This window comes from Dryobates pubescens, chromosome 20 (genome assembly GCF_014839835.1).
Source record: "Dryobates pubescens isolate bDryPub1 chromosome 20, bDryPub1.pri, whole genome shotgun sequence".
NCBI lineage: Eukaryota > Metazoa > Chordata > Aves > Piciformes > Picidae > Dryobates > Dryobates pubescens.
In genome coordinates this window covers 11,493,782-11,515,099 of record NC_071631.1, presented here as the reverse complement: position 1 = coordinate 11,515,099, position 21,318 = coordinate 11,493,782, and the positions used below count along the sequence as shown (strand labels likewise).

The 21,318-nt window shown below is 42.2% G+C and overlaps 1 protein-coding gene across 1 annotated transcript in view; it reads right to left on the bottom strand.

Annotated features, from left to right (window-relative positions):
• CEP112 (centrosomal protein 112) overlaps nt 1-21,318 on the bottom strand; it is a 162,430-nt gene that overhangs the window by 7,288 nt on the left and 133,824 nt on the right. Inside the window, exon 23 of the mRNA XM_009902668.2 lies at nt 8,690-8,779. Coding sequence (XP_009900970.2) covers nt 8,690-8,779 — 90 coding nt within the window. The remainder of the gene's footprint in view (nt 1-8,689; nt 8,780-21,318) is intronic.

Below are 21,318 nucleotides of genomic sequence, written 5' to 3'. Positions count from 1 at the left end.
AGTTTCAGTTTTACTACTTCAAGGACTCTTCAGGTGGCACAATTCAGTTTTGCAGCTACTCATCTCTAAAAGCTGCAGAGGGAGGTTTGTGGGGCTGGGTTAGAAGCAGATAAGAACACAGGACCAATCAGGAACAAGTCTCATGGACACCCAGGTGCAATGGAGTCACTCTTTTTTTTGAAAGAAAACCTCAAGCACACCCAGGAGAAGTAGATCTTACATTCGCAAGGAACATTTCAGATCTCTCTGGTTGGACGAGAATAGTTAATTTGAGCTTGGAACCTTCTGAAACCATTTTTCCTAATGATGAATCAAATGAAGAATTTACTTGTTCAATGAAGAACAAGATCTGAACCTCTGTTTTCTCACAACAGAGTCAAATCTGTGTATCTGCTGCTTTGTAATCTAGGTCCTCTCTTATTTCAGGCGGTGGGAATGCCTGTTCTTACTGTGCAGCTCACACTGAAATATGGTTCTTCCAAATTTAGAGAACTAGAATGCAATGTGATACAAATGTTCTCAAGTTCTTAAGAAAAGTAATGAAGGCCATAAATCGCCTGCCTTTGGCTCAGCTGAAAACGGTAACCCAGCAAGATCAGCTGAGCAAGTTATTTTGTCAAGTGTACACCATGTTGCTCTCCACAGAGAAAAAATACTGCTGGAAAGCCTCCTCTGTTCTGACAGTTCCAATAAAACATAAATTGATGGCATGTCCTCTTTGTTTTTTTCTGTCTTTAGCTAGTAAACCATCCAAGTGTCCAAAACATTTTTGCCTTCTTGTTTTACTAACCCACAGGGACCTCCAGTTACGCCAAGCTGCTCGCTGCACGCTGAACTCTTTCCTCCAAGTCCTTTTCTTGTGCCAACCTGCATCCAAGAGGTCTTAGTACTTCAGTGGCTTGTATTTCGATATCTTTCTCTTCTTAACCAAGATCTCCCACCTGGAAAATTTTCTGTTTGTAGTTAAGCAAGCTGAGCCTATAGAATTCATGGCTGCAGAGGAAGGAAAGGCAGGCAAGGCTTTTTAAAGAAAAACACCAGTGGGCTGCACATGGCAAGTCCAGCATTCCTGGGATTAGGCGAGCTGGAGAGGAATAAAAGCTTTCACTGTCAACACCACAGAACAACCAGGAATGTTGTGGCTAGAAAATTCACGCTCTTCTCTCAACCTCCCCCTCTCCAGGGCTCTGCTATTGTTCCATCTGGGATTTGAAGGAGCCCTGACTTCTTTTCCCCTCCTTGTAAATGACTCATGGCAGATGCCATCTTTGTCCCCAAGTGCTATTTCCTCCAGCTCTTGTCAATGCCATCCTTTCATTGCTGGAGAGGTCATTCCTGCACCACGTGGGTCCTCTCCTCTATGAGGTGAAGAGGACTTAGGATGTGGCTCATAGCCCCAGACTTGGAAGAACAAAATCCAAACTAGTCCAGCCATGAACCCATGCTGCTGGGCCAAAGCTGAGCACACATGGCATTCATTTCTGGCTCTGTCGATTGCTAATTATGCTATCAAGAGAATTAAATCTGAAATAATGCTATAAGCATCCCTGACACCACCACTGGAATGTATTTATGTACTTCAGTTGTGCATTCCAGCATGTCCTACCTTCCCTATAATCCTTTCCATCTTGGGGGGGTTCAGCAAACCAAAGTTTCACTGTCTGAATGTGGAGGTGCTGAGTGCTTGCCAGTGCCAGAGAGAGCTGACGCAGCCCAGCAGCAGGATTAGGCTCAGTATTCTCACACTGACTGTGTGAACAAGCAAATCTTTGTAGATAATAATCAAAAGCTACTTTTACTACCACCATTTCCCCTTCTTTCAAGAACAAAAATCTAATCTGCATCTCAAGTGGAAAACAGGCTGTTGGGTTTACAAAGCATCATCGGTAGGAGTCTGCTCTGCTTTGGATGTGGCACAGGTGAGGATGGGTAGTGCTGGGGACAGCCATGGCTGAGCTTACCAGATGGACTTCTGATGGATGGCATTTGGTGTTGATTAAACTGCAAACAAATAACACTTTAGAATGTAAATGATGTCAAAGATCAGCATCAAGCTGGCTTTTTTCAGTCCTTTTTAGCTTCATCCAGACACCTCATCCTCTACAATAGCTAAGCCTGTGTCACTGAGAGCCCACACAGGAATCAAGGTCTCTCTGCACTTCCCTTCTGTCATCCAACTGGCTCCTCCATGCATTCCCATTTCTTGTTTTTTCTTATTTCCCTGCAATAAATACCAGCATCACTGCCCCTTGCAGTCCTACTTTAAACACTTCTGAAAGAACAAAATGCCTTTAATTGAGAACCTGCAATCAAACCACAGTTGCTCTGAAGCGATGCACTGCTCTCTGCAAAGGAAGGTCTCTTTCCCATTCACCACCAGTTAAGATGGAGGAACTAGAGAAGTGACAGTTTAAAATACTCTCTAATTTCTGCAAGCCAGCATATGCTTCTCTTCTCTCTCTTTCTTTTTTTTTTGGTAAAAATTCTCTTTTTCCTTTTAGCTGTTTGCTCTGTAGTTTCTGCTTTACTCACTTTCTCCAGCTGGCCACTTGGTTCCAATAATTCACTCCATTCCATGAAGCAGGAATATATTTGTGTATTTTCCAGTTGTGTCTGATTACCAGAGCTCACATTTGATCACCGACTTCCACACTTACATCATCATCATCTACCTCTTTTTCCTTTGACAGTTGCACAGTTGGTGAGAGCCTTCTCTCCTGCAGTTCCTGCCATATGGAGCTCCTGGGAACTTTCAACTCCATTGATTTCCAGCTTCTTTCAAATCCCACCTGCAAATCTGTTTTTCTTTTTTTTGTGTGTGTGTGTGTGTGCTTGAATCTCAGCTTCTATCTCCTTCTGCTAATTTGAAACTTCAGGCTCTACAGGAGAATTTACTATATTTGATTTAATTCTGCATTCCTTTCACAGTAAGCTGTTAAAAGAAAGTGCTGCACAAGATATAAAACATAGAATTATAGATAACAGTGGGTTGGAAGGGACATTTAAAGGCCATCTGGTCTCACTCCCCTTATCTGGCAGGGACATCCCCTACCAGATAAGGTTACTCAGAGCCCCATCAAGCCTGACTTGAATGTCTCCAGGAATGGAGCCTCCACCACCTCTCTCAGTAACTTGTTCCAATGTTTCACCACCCTTGTGGCAAAGAACTCTTCCTAATGTCCAACCTAAAGATGCCCTTCTGTAGTTCAAAAATATGGAAAAAGCAGAGTTCTGATTTATTTGAACAATCTCAATTAAAAATTGAGGGGGCACTTTTGTATCAAAGTCATGAGTGAATATATGAATTGAACTGCATGTACTGTAGACACTAACCAATGTAACTCTGGTAGAACTGGGCTCTGAATAATGTTAGTAGTCATTTTATGGTACCTAACTCAACATTGCCATACACCTATAGGGGCATCAACATCCATGAAAGGTCCCTTCTAGAGATACAAGCAGGATCAGTCTGATTCTTCCCCATCAGCCTTGGGAAGTCTGAGAAGAGAACTACAAGAAGAAACAGGTATCTTGGTCTGTGGATGCCAAACAAGCCTGGCCAGCCTGCTCCGCGAACATCAGATTCTTCAGCACTTGGATGTGGCTCTCCAACACCTTCTGTTCAATAAAAATGTTTTAAACCTGGAATTTGTTCACTGTTAGGTAGAAGAGAAATCTGCTGCTGTGCTGCCTGCAGACATTGAATCAGCAGATAGCCAGGTGACAGCTCTCGGGCTGTCTCCAACACTTTTCATTATATGCACATATAAGAAATGCTTTAGGGGAAGAAACCACCTGAAGCACACAGTACCTTCCTGACCCCAGTGCTTGGGGTGTGGGCAGAGCAGTGGATGGACAGGAGAAGGACCCTTCTCATCCTTGCAGGACTGCAGAAAGCCCAGGGTTCCTCAGACGCAGCCTCTCCTCTCTGTGCTGGTTGTGCACAGAAACCACAGGAACTGTTTTAATGTGACAATATTTGGTGTCTCTGCTCTTGAAAGTCACAGCAGGAACTTCTTTCGGATCCTCATTCTCTTCCCCACCAGCCCAGAGGCTGCTGAGCCCTGGTGCCAGCACTGCCTGCCTGAGGGGTGACTGGTCCACAGGCAGTGACAGGACAAGGGCTGCTCTCTGGGAGCCACTCCTGTGGTTTAGGAGCATTCCGATCTAGATGAAGGTTCCCATTTGTATGGGAGCAGAAATGGGTCTCTGGGGGAAAATTCTGGAAGCAAGTCTTCCAGTCATTGTTGCTTTAAGAACTATTTGGGCCCATACCCTGGCTATAGGCATAGGCTGCTCATCTGTGTCTTACTGATTCTTTGCTCACAGCTCCAGCAATCTGCAGGCACTTGCACTGTTCCCATCAAGGGGAAGGTGTGGCAAATGTTAGAAATTGTCTGTGCTACAGAGCAGCTGAGATTTCAGAGGGATGCATCACAGCGCTCGCCTGAGAACAAATATATTTAGTTGGCATGGAAACAGCAAGTTGGGCTGAGAGTGGTAAATATCCAGCAGTCATGAAAAATGGAGCTTGTCAGAATAATAAACATTAGAGCTGAAAACTTGCTGAACGCTTTTGAATCACAGCTCTTTTACAATTATCACTCCTGCTTGCATTTGAACATGAGTGAAATCCACTTAACAAACTAAGCTGTTCTATTTCCTTCCAAATACTTCTACAACATCCTTATTCAGATAACTCCTTTCTCCCCCCACCCCCACCCTTTCTTTTTTTTATAATCTATTTGAGAAAATAAGAAATTAAAGGGCTGGAAATCTACACTGCTCTTCTCCTTCATTTCCTCAGTAACATTCATGAATTGAACATAATTGATTTTCTGTCTTCAGAGGATCTCTCTCCGTTAAGGCTCTATTTGTGATTTGACTGCTTGGAGTATTTTGATAGCTTGAGTATTTACAGTGCTGCTGTTTGAGATCACGAGGAACATTTCCCCTCTGTTATCCCCAGTCAAAAATTTTACACCCTACTCAATCTACCCCTATAGTTAGAGACATTACAAGAAGGAATTAAAAGAACAGTTATTTCTGTTGTTGTTCTGAACAAACTCTTGTGTGTAATCCTTGGAAGAGAGATTCTTGGAGCTTTTAATGTGTGCCTTACAAAAAGGAATTTGAAATGAAATGAGGTCTTCTAAAGAAACCTAGGTAATAAAGCAAGAGGATCATCACCATTAATTTTGATCCAGGCCCCAAGTCAGCAAAATTTGTAGCACATGCCTAAATTCCCAGACTGATGAAAGCAGAGAGCTCAGCTCTCAGTGATGTGTGTCAGTTTTAATGACACATTCACAGGATGCAAGGTCTGTTACAGGAACAATTTAGATTTTTAAACTATGACTGACAACTGCACAAAGCCAAATGACTCAAGAAAGGGAAATGCTTTTAGGAGAATGAAAGATCTTTCTCTCAGACATCTTCTCTTACATTATGTCTCGGCACATATCAGAGACAACTAAGTGATGCACTACAGGAGTACACAACACAGGAACACAACCTAAATGGGATTAGATGATGGGAAGCTGGTTCTCAGAGTTCCACGGTACTGAGATATAAGAAGCTTCAGCATTGCTTTGCAAGGAAAAAGTTTGAAAACACCTATTCATAGAATGGTTTGGATTGAAAGGAACTTCAAAAGTCATCCAGTCCAAATTCCCTGCTGTAAGCAGGGGACATCCTCCACTAGATCAGGTTGCTCAGAGCCTCATCAAGCCTGACCTTGAAATTCTCTGAAGATGGGGCCCCAACTACCTCCCTGGGCAGTGTTCCACCACCCTCATAGTGCAGAACTTGTTCCTAACATCCAATCTAAATCTCCTCTAATTTCAAACCATTGTCCCTCATCCTGTCACTGCAGGCCTCTGGAAACAGTCCACCTGCAGCCTTCTTGTACCCCCCTTCAGGTACTGGAAGGCTGCTATTAGGTGTCCCTGGAGCCTTCTTTTCTCCAGGCTGAACAGCCCCAGGCCTAGGAAGCCTCCCAGACTGCTTTACCTTTACACATCCCTCAGAGAACACTGCCATACTGCACCACTGCTGAAACAACACAGATACAAGATGATTGCATCTACTCACGGGGTAGAGAATGGAGAAAGTGAACAGGAGCAACCACAAGTTCATACAAGAGCATGAAGTACTGGAATGGAATAATTCCGTCAAAACAACAGCTTCTCTCCAACTGCAGCACCATGCTTACTATGAGACAGCTCAGGGCTTGCCACCAGTGTCCTTCTAGCATATCCCCCCCACCTTATTTATAGAACAGCTTGTCTCTGTCTCTCTGGATAATTACAATACAGAAAGGTTAACTCTGTGTGATCACCAGAGGGTTATTGTAACAAAGAGCTAAGCTTGAAGGCTCTGTCAGTCACTCAGAGAGACCCAAGAGTTATAAGGACATTGCACTGAAAAAAAGCCAAACATGGAGCACCAAGATACCACCCAACAAGCCGTAACGAGAAACAGCTTTGTCTTTTTAATTAAAAGCACAACAAAATGTTGTGGGTTTTTTTTTTTTTCATGTCTCATTCATTTGTTTGTTGTTGTTATAGAATCAAAACAGAAGATTTTTCCTTTTAATGAAAAGCAGAAGCTGTTTAACCCTCTCTCCTCCTCATTTCTAGACATGTAAAAGCTCAGAAGAGTGGCCTTTGTAACAGTGCCAGCACAAATTTGGGTGTTTTATGCAATTCTGACTCAGACAGCATTTGGTAAAGCAGAAAACAAGTTCTACATTACTGCCTTAAATATTTCAACTCCCTAATGTGCTGATGAGTCCTTAGCTACTGTTAATACTTGAGGAACATGTTTACAGGTAGCCTGGCCAAGCCATACTAACTGGAAATATGTCAGAGCTGTCATTTTTGCATTTTTCTTCTGGAGAGATAAGCAGAACTAATGCAGTAACGAGTCACACTAACAGCTTCCATAATGTTTGTCTGCAAAACAGACCAAAGCCACCTAAACAAAAACACCCTCAGTGGCTCCAGCTCCTTCAGAGAGTCCCAACGGCTGAATGGCAGAGACAAGACTGTTGAGGAACTTGGGGATGAGTCTGCTACATATTAGCACCTTGCAGGAAAAGCTCTAAGCTGGATGGTTCAATGCTGCAGTGCCATTTGAACAACATTTCTGTTCCATTTATACTGGGGAAAGCAGGATGTTACCAGCTGAGCTAGCCCTTCGTTAATTGTGTGTGGTTGGAATAGTCCTGCAGAACCATAGACTCTGAGAACTGCTTCAGTTGGAAAAGACCTCTGATCACGGAGCCCAACTGTTAACCTGACATCACCATGGCCATTAAACCATGTTCTGAAGTGCTGTGTCCACACTTTTTTTGACCACCTCCAGGGATGCTGACTCCGCCACTTCCCTGGGCAGCCTGTAGGTTAGTTTGGACCAAGTGCCCATGTAAGAGAAAGCCCTGAAGGACCATCCTATGAATGTGCATGTCTAGCCTTCTAATTCTGTATTTCACAAGTCATTTTTCATTTGTTCTTCTGGATCCTATCTCAAAATAGATCAGAATAAAAGCAAAACAGCAGCAGCAAAGATTAAAGAAAAAACTACGGATAAGAAGAGACTTGGAGGATTCCTCTGATGGTGTGCAGGCCAGTGCTGTTCTCTGGGAGGGACAGCCATGCACCAAAGACCTGATTTTCCTTCTTCTTTTCCAGGAGACTCTTTGCAGCCCAAATGCAATACTTGCAGGGCCAGCTCATGCATTACACCAAACTCCTTCAATGCTGCAAGGACTGCAGATAAGGGGGAACCTGGCTCAACATCTCCAGATGTTGGGGAGGCAGAGGGGGAAGGGAATAGGACAGCTAATAACTGACTCTGCTGAGGGGCAATACATGAACATAAACTCCTGTGTGCAAGGAGGATGACAACAAGAGAAAAAATATTTAAGATCCATGATTATTTTTCTTTCACAACTGCCCAAACTTAACCATTCCTGCAGGTATAGGTTTAGAAATACCTGACACAGGACACGTGTTATGGGTACTGTTTACTCAGCACTGAGTACATTTGTTAAATGCTGCAAAAGCTGATTTGCATTAGGAATCTGTAAATCCATGTGACTCAGCTACCCACCAGCTGTGCATTTTCCTGAATACTTCAATTTAATCTACTTTGAATGCAGATCATTGACTTTCTGTTTCAACATTAAGTCTGTAAACTCTACACACTATTTTGCTTGAAGCACATTAAATCTCTGATTTCACTCAATTGTCCAGAATGATTTTAGCACTAGGAATCATATGGAACTGTTTACAGACAACATGCCAGGACAATGAATGCAGAGATCAAGAATAAAGATTATTTTTAGCTCACTTATTGTCCAATTAGAATTCTCTTCCTACAAACCATTAAACAACAGGTTAGAATAGTCTCAGAAAGCTCTAGTAAAGCAGTTCAGAATAAATGCATCATTTAACAGCTAGAATAGTTGAAATACCAACTTGAAATAGAGAGCACGAGATAAGTATTTGCCTGTAGGGTTCAGACAGTTTAATTCTCTTTTATTACCAAAAAAACAGAGAAGAAAGCTAGCTGAGAATTTTGCAGGAAAATATGTGCTTTTGCTTTGAAGCAAGATATTCTTTTTAAACATCAACCCTCCTTGCCCAAGGGAAGAGGATGATGGGGGGGACACAGCAGCCAGTACCTGATCATGGAACTCCAGCTCCCTGCATTGCAGCTTCTTCTCTGCAACCCGCACCTGCACACGGTAACTTTCCACTTCATCTTGTAAGGCCTGAAACAATACCAAGGGATGCAAAACACAGGTAAGAAATGTGGGATGGCAGAAAAACTTCTGGGTAAAGCCTTTTCATGAGCTGATCAAGCAAACAGCACAGCAAACAGCCATACAGGATAGCTGCTGAGACGTGACAGACCCAGTTTGGCTACTCTTGACTGTTGGATTTGGTGATCTTTGAGGTCTTTTCCAACTGAAACAATTCTGTGATTGTCTTGTGGAGTGAAGTTACTCTGCACAGGCAGAACCATAGACTGAAGAGAAGTTAAATTTTCATGGTTCTATCTTATGCATACTAAAAATTTAATAAATATCTTCAAAGGCCAAAAGGGAAATGGAAATGCTGCAATTGCAAAAGCAGTTGTTGCAATTGCAAATGTCTCAGGTTTTTGATACCATCCCTTTTGTACAACCTGTGCTTCCTAAGAACACTTTTGCAGTGTGCCAATAACTTTTCCTTTAAGCCAGAGGAATAATCCTCTCTCTGGAAAACCATGTCTGGAATTTGCAGTGAAAATGTATTCCATATTCCTGAGATGGGATGCTGGCCGAGATGAGGGGCTCCCTTCCCTCCCTGTAGTGAAGCCCAGCATATGATCTACAAATGAAGTCTAAATGGCAATAAATAAAAGGAATATTATGATCATGTCACTTCACCACAACTCTCCAGTCTTTATTTAGCTCAGAATCACTTCTAAACCAAGCTCATAAAACGTATCAGCAAATTTATTTTGTCATGACTGTTGTTCTGATGTATTTATTCCCCTTATTCTATATATTCTCTATTTGTTCTTCTTAGATATTTATTTTGATTCCAGCAGCCCCTCCACAGCCTTGATCTTTTTTGTTGTTGTTGTTTTTACATGCTGAACAAAAGAACAGTCATGCCCCAAGGACCTGATAGTCTATGTTAGTTCCAACAGATACACAGCAAACAAACAATACCGAGTCTCACAGTTGCTTCTTTAAAAGTTTCCTCCTCATTGTTGGATGTTTGAATACACAACTTACCACTTACTTGCACGTTTACTAAAAGCTTACTTACGTTGTCAGCTTGAATGAAGGCATTGTTAACTGCAAGTGCTGGCTTGAAGCAAAGTGCACACAATGTGATGTGAGATTGACACCAGCACAGAGGTGTCTGTGGCAGCAGCAAAGGGAATATTTGGAGTTACCTTTTTTATGCCAGGAAATCAGGGCACTGCTACCCATTGGCTGAAAAGTGTGGCGTGGAGTCAGGACTGGACCTGGGGAGGGACTTGGGCTGCAGATTTGCTAGAAATCACAGAATCACAGAAAACATCCAGTTGGAAGAGACCTCAAAAATCATCCAGTCCAACCTTCGACCCAGTCAATCCCAAGCCATGTCCCTAAGCCCCATGTCCACATGCTGCTTAAACACCTTCAAGGATGATGATTCCACCACTGTCCTGGGCAGCCTGTTCCAATGTTTGATAACCCTCTCTGTGAAGAAATATTTCCTAGCATCCAGCCTGAACCTCCCCTGGTGCAGCTTGAAACCATTTCCTCTGGTCCTGTTGCAGTTGCCTCCTCCTCACTCCTACCTCCCTTCTGTAGAGAGCAATGACACCAAAGGTTACCTCTCTCAGGCAACTTGTGACAAGATGAGAGGGCATGACTTGAAGCTGCACCAGAGGAGGCTTACGTTGGATGTTAGGAAGCACTTCCTCACGGAGAGTGAGGAAGTGGACTGGAATGGACTGCCCATGGAGGTGTTTAAGGAAAGACTGGATCTGGCACTGGTCTAATCAGTGTGGTGGTGTTAGCTAATAGGCAGGACTTGATGATCTCAGAAGTCTATTGCAGCCTCAATAACTCTGTGATTCCAGGGCTGCTTTTAAAAAAGCTGGGAGGCAGCAAGACCTTCTGCAGGGAGCTCTAGAAAGGAAAGCCCAGCAAGTCCATGGACTCTTGGTGCGCTCTGCAGAACATGTGATAAGGGCAATGTTTGCTTCCTCCACGCAGAACACCCCTGTGTAACCCAGGATCACTAAAAGTACTCACAGTGCAAAGATTTAACAGGAAAAAAAAGCCAACAACCCTGCTCTTTTCCACAGCACTGAAATACTGCACTCTCAAATCATTTACAGGATAAAATTGCTATTGAGATAAGATAAGAGGACTACTTATGATAGATCTTGCACATTGGTTTGAAGTGATGCCAGGCATTAACTTTAAAGACTTCTAGCTATAAGACTATTACATGTTCTGATGCCAAAAATTTTAACCAGACCCAAGCATGAACTTCAAATCTGCCCAGGGACTTTTATGCTATCACTGCTTCTGAGAAATGTTGAAATCCAGGCTTTGAATATATAACCAGTCTTCAATAGTCAACAAGTCTTGCAGTACCAGGAATTTGCATTAATAGGATGAAACTTCTGTGTGAATTGCAGGCTTTTTTATTATTATTATTTTCTTTATGTGCATTTCATTTTGTAAGCTAAAACATAAACAAGCATACTTGGATTTAAAAACTCAAAATGATCAGGTCATGCAATGCAGATATGCAAGAAGGAGCTGTTCCACGTAGCAGAAATATCACCGCAGACCCCATTAATGACAAAAGTCTCTGCCATCGCTCTGGGTGTCCAGAGATAACCAGTACAGGATGACTCTCAGGTACACTCACAGAGCACGTTTTGGATAAACTCTGAGGCATGTCCCATTTTTCTTTGCTGCTTCCACAGGATCAGCTCCTACAGTGCGAAGAGCTTGGCATAGTGAAAAATGAGGTGGGAGGAAACCTCACTACACGTCAGTTGTCCTATCTGGACTCCTTCCTAGTGCTCCAAAGCAACTTTCACAGGACTTTGAAGATGGTCAAGAGATAGCATGCATAGGTATCAATTGATATGTATACATGTACCTATCTCTCTCAGATTTCTGTCACACTCCATGGCACCAATCTGCAAGTACTGAATATAAAACAGGATCTCAAGTAGTTCCTGGTGAAGACAGCAATCACATGGTGGCAAAGGAAAGAGCTGGTAGACTGTTGCTTCCTTCTCCATTTTCACTCATTTACAACAGAGAAGCACATTTTGCTTCCCTCCCCAGCCTTCCTGAAGGTCCCCTTCAGCTACTGAAATGCAGTTATAAGATTTCCCTGAGACTTCTTCAGGCTGAACAGCCCAATTATTTCAGCCTGCCTTCACAGCAGAGGTGCTCCAGCCCTCTTGGTGGCTCTCCACCTCCAGCAGGTCCATGTCTCTCTTGTGTTGGGGGCCCTTAGAGCTGTACACAGTACTCCAGGTGAGGTCTCACCAGAGCAAAGTGGCAGAATCACTTCTCTCAACTTGCTGGCCACACTTCTTATGATGCAGCGCAGGCTGCCATTGGCCTTCTGGGCTGCAAGTGCACACTGCTGGCTCCTGTCCAGCTTCTCATCCACCAGCATGCCCAAGGCCTTTTCTACAGGGCTGCTCTCAATTTCGTCTTCCTCCAGTTTTCCAACCACATCATAACTGGCTGTTGGTACACTTTGTATTGGGATGGCAGAAAAAAAGACTCAGGATGAAGGGGAAAAGCCTCCTTAGATCAAGCATGAATACCTCTAACTTGACCATTTTTTGGCCCATTGCTGTGCTGCCTACCAGCTCTCCAGCCCATCACTTTGTAGAATTTAGTTCTGTGTATAAAGACTGTTCCACGAGTAATTAATGCTCATTTGAGCATTGCAGCTTTCTTACCAGCACAAGGACACAAAAAAGAGCAAACCCAAATGATCAGTATTTGATCAAAGCCACGCCATAAAGAAAAGTAACATCAAAAATCTCATGGCTGCTGTAGATTCCTGCATCCCATTAGCTCTGCAAATAGTAATTAGAAGTAAGCAAGTTTGTTACCCATGATTTTAATTTTCAAGGAGGATTCAGGATGGCTGTCATGAATAATGCACCCTTTTGAAGATCACACTGAAAATTCTCTCTATTGTCAAAAAGCTTCACACACAGTGGCCAGAGCCTGAATGCTGATAGCTGCTTCTGAAGCTACCCAGCACCCTCAAATCTTTTTTCTGCATCTAACAGAGACGCTTTGGTCATGGAGAAGACTCTTAAAAGCAGCAGATGACTTCCCCCAGGTACACCATGGAACATCTCTTTTGTAAAATCAAACAATGGTGGGGTTTTTTTGGTTGGAAATGCTGCAACTTCAAAGTACACATTGTCCCAAAAGTAAGAGAACTTCTGTTTAATAACTGCTGAGATGAAGCAAAGGGGATTAAAAAAAATAATAAAAAAGGGGTCAATTTTTAACTACCAGAGTTGGCTTTTTTCCCCTTGAATGGAAAATGAAGCCTATCTTATTTGGTTAAATTTTTCCAGGTACAGAATGAATCCCTGTCCCTAGCTTTGCTAAGCTGCCTTACATCACTGGTATAAGGACAGTATCTTCTTTTTTTTTTTTTTTTTTTTTTAAGTGAAACCAGCTTTCAAATGCCATGTAAACATGTTTGCTGTTGAAAGTCTACACCATACCTGACCTTGGAAGTGCTTTGTGTTGGCCTGAGAACAAAGAAATCAAATGTTTTGCTTTCCAGCCCAGATATCCTACACTTTGAAAAGCACTTAAAAATGTAAATGAGATAATAAGCTCTCCTGCAACAATGTGGGTGAATTACAGCTGTATAAAAGGAACATTCATTTGATTGATTTGCAAAAAATGGAAAGGATCCTAAAATAAAATAATATTGTGATGGTTTTGGCTGCATACAACACTGAGGGACACAAGAAGTATGGAAAATATACCCCTGGAAATATACTACTGAAATATTATGGTCAGATTTTGGGACCTGAAGGTGGATGAGTCCCTCACTGTGATACCCAAAATATTGGGGTACTGGCTGATTTCTGGGTAGGCTCTCCACCCCACCCCCAGCTCTTTCCCCCAACCCCCCCATTATTCTGGTGTAGCTTGATTATCACCAGCAAAATATTGAATGAAGTCAATTTCAAACCCAACTCATGGTTACTGGAGCAGCTCAGAGCCAAGACGTGGAGCGAGTGCAGAGCTTGGTCTGCACGGCTTGCAGAGATGCTGGGATGCTGCACGAGACTGGAGGAGCTCAGCCTGGCTCTGGGTGCCAGCCTGAGACTGCAGAGGAGGGATTGCTTTAAAAAAAACCAACAGCAAACCAACAACTTGTAAAGCACATAGTTCAGACAGGGAGCCATAGAGAGACAAAAAGGTACGGTGCCAGCATTACAAAATCCCTTTTCAAGGCAGGAATAAATTTTTTGGCATTAGTTACAGGGCTTAATCTAAATCAACTAAAAGCTGGTAAGAGAAAGAGTTCTAAGAATCACAGGAACAAGTATGAAATGGGAATCTAGGAAGGATTTAGTCTTTAATATATGAAAACTGATTTGATTATCCTTTAACCACAGGATATTGTAAAAAAAGAAATGTTGGATTCTCTGAAAGAAAATCAACTTCTGGAAGCATTATATAAACTGAAATCATGATTGTTTTTAACGAGTTGGTAGTGATTACTGCTGTGAAGATACCACATTTACAAAGGGGTGGTGCATTGCTCCTTCAACCTGAGATAACTTCCACTTTTGGTGTGTTCTTGAGCAGACAGAACTTGATGCCTGCTCTCATCACATCAGTGACAAGTCCGGGATCAGGATGATTTATTTCTCTGGTACTGAGGGTTGAATAAAAAGTGACAGTTCGAAGGAAAGGCAAAACCTTCTAAAAAATGTCAAATACCAAAGTATTTTCACTTTGAAACAAAAATGTATCAGCACGAAAGTCATTGCTCATCCTGATCAGACGATGTCAGGTAATGGCAGAAGGGGATTTGGATATACATCTGTAATTGTCAGGAGTTGTACCAGCAACTCCGCACACATGCAATGTGCATCTGTATCAAGAAAAGACCTCAGTATTTATGACCAGCACACAGTAATACTACAACTAAAGTTAGTAATAGTTAGCACTTCTCATCATCAAAGAGCTTCTCAAACGTTACCAAATTAATATAATTAGTTAATGAAAGATGCAGTAATAAAAGCTACCATAATTACCTACTGTAGTTTTAATTATCTCTTTACTAATGCCCACAGAAGAAGGCTTCCACTTTATATCCTCAAAACATGTGCCAACAATACAGGCCCCTCTTTAAGTGCCTTCTAAATTCAAATTACATCCATTGATGTGTTTTCACTCCCTGTTCAGGAGAAGAAAACCCAGCTCTGCAACTCGAAAGAAAATCCATCCAAATGGTAACAAAAATCAAAGCAAATTTGCTTCCAGAAACATACATGAGGTGCTTTAAAAATGGGTCACAGAAACACTCAGTCTTGAGTGGCAGGGGGGTTGTAACTAGATGATCTTTAAGGTCCCTTCCAGCCCAAAACATTCTATGAATCTACGAGTCTCACGGCTTACAGAGTGAAATGCAGCTCTTATTCAAAGAAAGCAAACCAGGTATCCCATCCAAATGAACATAATGATTTTTAAAGCAATCATTATTTTTGCTAAAATGTTTTCTAGACATAAGTAAATTTGTTTGGGTTTACAACAAATTGGGAAAATAGGGCTCTTGAAGACTTATAATCTACCTCTGAAGATCTATCATGTACCTCTGAAGATCTATCATGCATCTCTGATGAGTCTCTGAAGATCACCAGTGTCATGCCATGAGTCACAGCAAAACAAGTGTATTTTTAAAAAGTGAAATACTGATGCTTGAGCTAAAAGCTGTTGGTGCATCCTCAGTGCTCTTTCTGAGCTTTCACAGAGCTTTTGGCCATGGCCACTGCTCCAAACCTCGGACACCACACGCTCTCTGGGCAGCATTCCAGCACACAACTGTTTGAAAACCTCTGTACTTCTCTCTTGTTTTTGGTGTAAAGCAAAGGAAATCTTATGGTTTTAACCCAATACATATGTTTGCCCTTCACATATGGCAAAATTCCTTTCTGGTGGGAACTTTTTTGCTGTTGTTGCAACACGCTATATATCCAAGAAGTCTCCTTTGATGTTGAACTATTGCTCCACTGCTCATTATGCTACTGATTCAATATGAAAGGCAAAATTTCTGTGGTTTTTGTTAAAACAATAGCTTTGGGTTTGCAAACAAAGTTTTCCACAACCTATACACAGGGCCCAGCATTACTGCAACAGAAAAGAAAGTCTCTCTGTTATTTTGTACTGGAAATAATTGTGGTGTTTAATAACACAAATTATTCTTCCACCCTAAAGGTAATCGCAATTACTATTATGACTGTATAGAAAATTTATGCTTTATTGCTCCTCAGGAACAGAAATTAAAACACCTAAAGCAATATTTTGCACTTTACTTCCACTGACCTCATTACTTTTCACCATTGCCACCAACAGTATTTTTATCTTCTTTGTTCCTGCAAATCACAGAATCATAGAACAGCTTAGGCTGGAAGAGACCTCAGAGATCATCTAACTCAACCTCCTTGCCATGGGCAGGGATGCCTCTCAATTAGACCAGGTTATTCAGGGCCCCATCCAACCTAAACATCTCCAGGGAGGTGGCACCCACAACCTCTCTGGACAATCCATTCACTACGAGGGTCTTGCCACCCTCACAGTGAAGAATTTCTTCCTAAGATCCAACCTAAACCTATTCTCCTTCAATTGAAATCCATTTCCCCTTGTCCTTTATTCACAGAAAGAGAATGGACTGCCCAGGGAGGTGGTGGAGTCACTGTCCGTGGAAGTGTTCAAAAAGGGATTGGATGTGGCACTTGAAGCCGTGGTTTAGTAGTCATGAGGTCTTGGGTGACAGGTTGGACTTGATGATCTTTGAGGTCTTTTCCAACCTTATTGATTCTATGATTCTATCAGTGGACACTTTTGTAGAAAGTCCCTCTCCAGCCTTCCTGTAAGTTCCCTTCAGGTATTGGAAGGCTTAAATAAAAAACTGGCATGCTTTCAGCATTTTCTGTAAACATCTAGATGAGCTGACCAAAGTTTTAGGACTATTCTCCTGCAAAGCCTTTAGCCATATGTCTAAAATATCTTGATAGCACCAGCAGAACTATTCCTAGCCTTAAAATCAAGCATTTTGCTGAGTCAGGGCTTCACCTCATGGCACAATCAACTTTGCTCTTTTGAAACGCAAAGGATGTCACAAGGCAGAGCAAAGATAAAAATTCAAAGCAAACAGCAATATAAATTATAAAGTTGCCATTTTCTTCAGGGGCAGCCAAGGAAGGAATTGTTTTCACTTTGTTTTGAGCTGCTCAGGTGATAGGAGGGAGGGGAGACAAGGTTCAAAGAGCAGTAATAAAGTGGCTTTCATCTGCTTTTCTCCATGAACCACAAAAGCCAACAAGCAGTTGCCATGTGCCAGAGTTGCTTTGTCTGTTACCAGGACATTGCAGGGTTGTCACAATGAGGTCATTTGGACTTGTCAGCTTGCAAGATTTACTCTGATGTTTACCTGGAGTGTTTTGTTAGCATGCTTTAAAACTGGCTTGTCCTTCTCTGCAGCCGCCAGGAGTTTCATGGTCAAGAGCAGGGGCAGATGTTGCCGTAAGGAAAAAACTGCTGAACTTCCCCTCCACCCCCGCTTTCACTCTCAGGGGTGTAGACAGCAACACCAATGGTTCACATGCACCAGATAAAATGAATCTTTTAAACCCAAAGATACCATGACATCTTAAGCACACACTTAGGAAGGAAAAGTTCAAAACTCCATTTTAAACCACTTATGAGAGGATTTACCAAGATTCTGCCTAATGTTCAGCTGACGCATTGTCAAAAACATTTATCAGGAAGCTTTTGAAGCTTCTTAGCTCCCCCTTAGTTATTAAAACTTGAACTGCAGAGTTTGTTATCAGCCTCAGAGCACACACAAAATACATCAGGTATTTCTTTTTTTTTTTTTTAAGTCAGCCTTTCAGGCTGATTTTGAGACTGTTCCACAAAAATAAACCACTCCCAAGCAGGTTAATGTCTGAGGGATAACAGCCAACAGGCGGAACTGCTGTGCCTGATTGATCCATGAGACAATTTTCAGTTCCTAATTTGCTTTTTATTAAACACTTTGCAATCAAAGGGAAGGGCAAGGATTCTGCCACTCTCAGAGCGGGTTTCCTGTGAGGACCTGATGTCAGCTTCAACATTTCCAGACAACTTCTTGAATTTTTGAAGCTATGTCATAAGAATGTCTAAAACGTCGCCTTGATGGCAATGCTGTGAGAGGGAAAACCTGCTCCTGTGCATGCAAATGAATGAGTCCAACATCTGGGGTTGCTGCTTGCTGTATTCTTAGCAACGGCTCTGCTTGAGAAGAATTCCCTGCAATGATTTAGAGAATGCCTGACTCATGATAAAGCATATTTATCAATCACTCACTGAGCAGGGCAATCCTCTCACTGCCCAGGCCTTCATTCCCAACCAAGTTTATCACCAAGCTGCCACATTAAGTGGGTGTTCGGAAACTTTACACCTGGAGATCGACCAGAGGTTCCAGTAGACCCCTGGTGCTCTTCATATGTCTCTTTAAAATGCATTCCTTGTCACAGATGCATGAAGACTTGAAAATATAAACATTTCTAGCAGGCTTTAGAAAGCATCTTATTCTGCTGTGCTCTTTTGAAGAGTGAATACGAAAGGCTCTGATATTTCTAATCAATAGGCTAAGCTGATTCCCAGTAAGAACAAAAGGAACACTATTTATTTTGTGCAGTGAACTAGCAGGTGGCCTGATACTGCTGGAATTCCTCCCGTTACATGAAATAACACACAGAGAAAAGCAATCTAATAATGTCTTTATACCTTTCAAAGTAACCTTAATCAACAACATTACCTCGCGAGGCAAACCGCTGCTATTTGAACCGAACAAGAGCGAGCTTGACTCAACAGTGCCTGTGTACTCCACACATGTCAGATGTGAGAGGCTGCAAAGTAATACCTCTTAAAATTATGTCTGTAAGCCAAAAAACAGGATGGTTCTTGACAGGGAAGGATGCAAGCTTGAAAAGTTGGAAATTCTTCTGCTCCAAGTCTTTAATAACCCCCACCCCAGTTACATTTGCGACAAGGCATGATAAAGCAATTGCTCCTGTTTAAAAGTATGTGAGAAAACTGAGCAGTTTTGAAGCTCGATTGTTTTTTTTTCTTTTATTTTTTTTTTAAATCATGTTGAGATGAAGCTCATTTACTTAAAAAGAAAAAAAAAAAGAAATGAAAAAGAACATCCTCTGCAGCTGGTCAAACAGATTACAAAACTCTAATCTCACTAGCCTGAGGAAAACCAAAACTGTTTTTCAAGTATCTATTTTATAGAGCTCTGGCTTTATACTTTCTAAAAGAGGCATTAACAGAACTGATCAGAACATCCCAGAATGCTTCTGATCTAGCTAATCATATGACGTTATGACAGAGAGACTGGCTGTCATGATGCCAATGTTGCCAAACGTTTCTAAAATCCTATAAGTTCATATTTTTCTCAAAAATTAGTCATGGGTAAGATCTATTTCCGCTTCTTCAGAAGTTTTTCCTTCCATTTACAGCTCTAGAATACGAGTATAGAATATTTTAGATAGGCAGACACAGCAAGGAACAGTATCAGGCTCCACAACCTACTTAAACATTTCTGCTAGCTTGTCATTCAAAACATAGAACCACAGAATCATAGAACTGCTGAGGTTGGAAGAGACCTTTGAGATCAAGTTCAGCCGCCTGCCTGGAGTGCACAACTACTGCTAGGCTACTACCACTAAACCACGTCCCTCAGCATCACATCCACAAATCTTTTAAGTATTTCCAGGGATGGTGACTCCACCACATCCCTGGGCAGCCTGTTCCAATGCCTGACAACCCTTTCTGGGAAGAAATTTTTCCTAATATCCAGCCTGGCACAACTTGAGGCTGTTTCCTCTTGTCCTGTCACTTGTTGCATGTGCGAAGAGACCAACCAACTCATTCCAGCCTCCTTAGAGCAGTTGTAGAAGGCAGTGAGGTCTCACCCTCAGCCTCCTCTTCTGAAGACTAAAACAATCCCACTTCCCTGCATTCCATAAGATCTGTGCTCAATGCACTTCCACAGACTTTCAGCCTTTTGAATGGCAAGTGTCAAATCTCAACAGCCACAAGACATTTTAATCATCATCCAAAATTCTCTGAACAAGAAAAAGAACCCAGCTGGTATCTTCTAGTTTCAGAAATTCTTGGCAAGAACATTTCTGCACAGGTAGAAAATGCTACAAGAGATTGACTGGCTGAGGAACACTTGATCAATGCTAAGTGAACGACTGCCAAACCTGTTTGGCACATCTAAGAGCAAGGCAGGCTCTTTTCATTTGCTCTCTCTCTCTTTTTTTTAATATATAAGTAGTTCCAAATATTCTTATATGGATGACATTTTTAAAATGCAAAAGCATTAAAAATAACAGAAACCAGATCAAGTTCTGAAGCACCACCAGTTTCTCATTTCTATGGCTACATACTAAGGTCTCTCGCTAGACCTGTGCAGCACAAAGAGCAAAGCTTTCCAGCTGCCTTCTGCACACTCCAAAGCCTTTTCCTTATCACAAATGAGACATAAACTGCAGGGTAAACAATATCTGGTGCACCGTGAAAGAACTAAGAACTCCAGTATCAGTCTTGATCTAGGTTCAGGATCTGATAAGGCAGCACAAATAAGCTTGTCCTCTGCAGAGGCAGGTTCTGCAAAAAAAGCAGCTTGGTGAAGGAGGAGGGTCATAAGCCTGCTTCACATCCACCATGAAGGCTGGGTTAGGAGAGACATGTACTAGCAAACGAGTCCAAGCAATGCCAAACCTGATTGCAAATGCACATTTCCATGGGATTCAGAGGGGAGAACTGGAGGAGGACAGCAGAAAGGAGAAAGCGACATCTGTTCTAGGTTGGACTAGATGATCTCTAGAGATCCCTTCCAACGCCTACCATTCTATGATTCTATGATCTAAATTCTTAAGGCAAGTTCAAATGTTAGCAGTGCTGTTTTACTTTGCTGAGTTCCAAGTGCAAAACTGATGTGAAGGATATTAATATTAGGAACTAAAACGTGAGGAATTTGCATGTAGCCATCTCAAGAAGAGCAATGCTTTCCTCTAAAGCCAGAGAGAGAGAGAGAACTAACATCTGAGTTCTCCTTCCAGCTGCCTGTAGAGTTCTGTCTTGGTCCAGCTGTGCAGGTGTTCCTGCAGGTACTGAACACTTGTGAGCCTGGATTTTTAGCTAAACAGTTTTATTCTGCCACTCCCAAGCTTCTCAGTAAGCAAACAAACTCCCTTTTCATGTTTAGTTTTCTCTTGTTTGTACTTTCACCCTCTCTTACATCACAAACTTGGAAGAGAGCAGCACCCAGGGCTCCTGGCATGGGTGAAGGGATGGGACATTTGCCTGCAGGCATCCTGCCACCCGGAAAACACACATCCTCTTCCCCTGCCTCCTCCACATTGGATCCTGGTGGTGGAAGGGCAGATGCTGGGAGAGAAGGTTGTCATGCAGGCAACAGGAATAAAAAGGACAGGCCAGATCATGGTACCACTCGA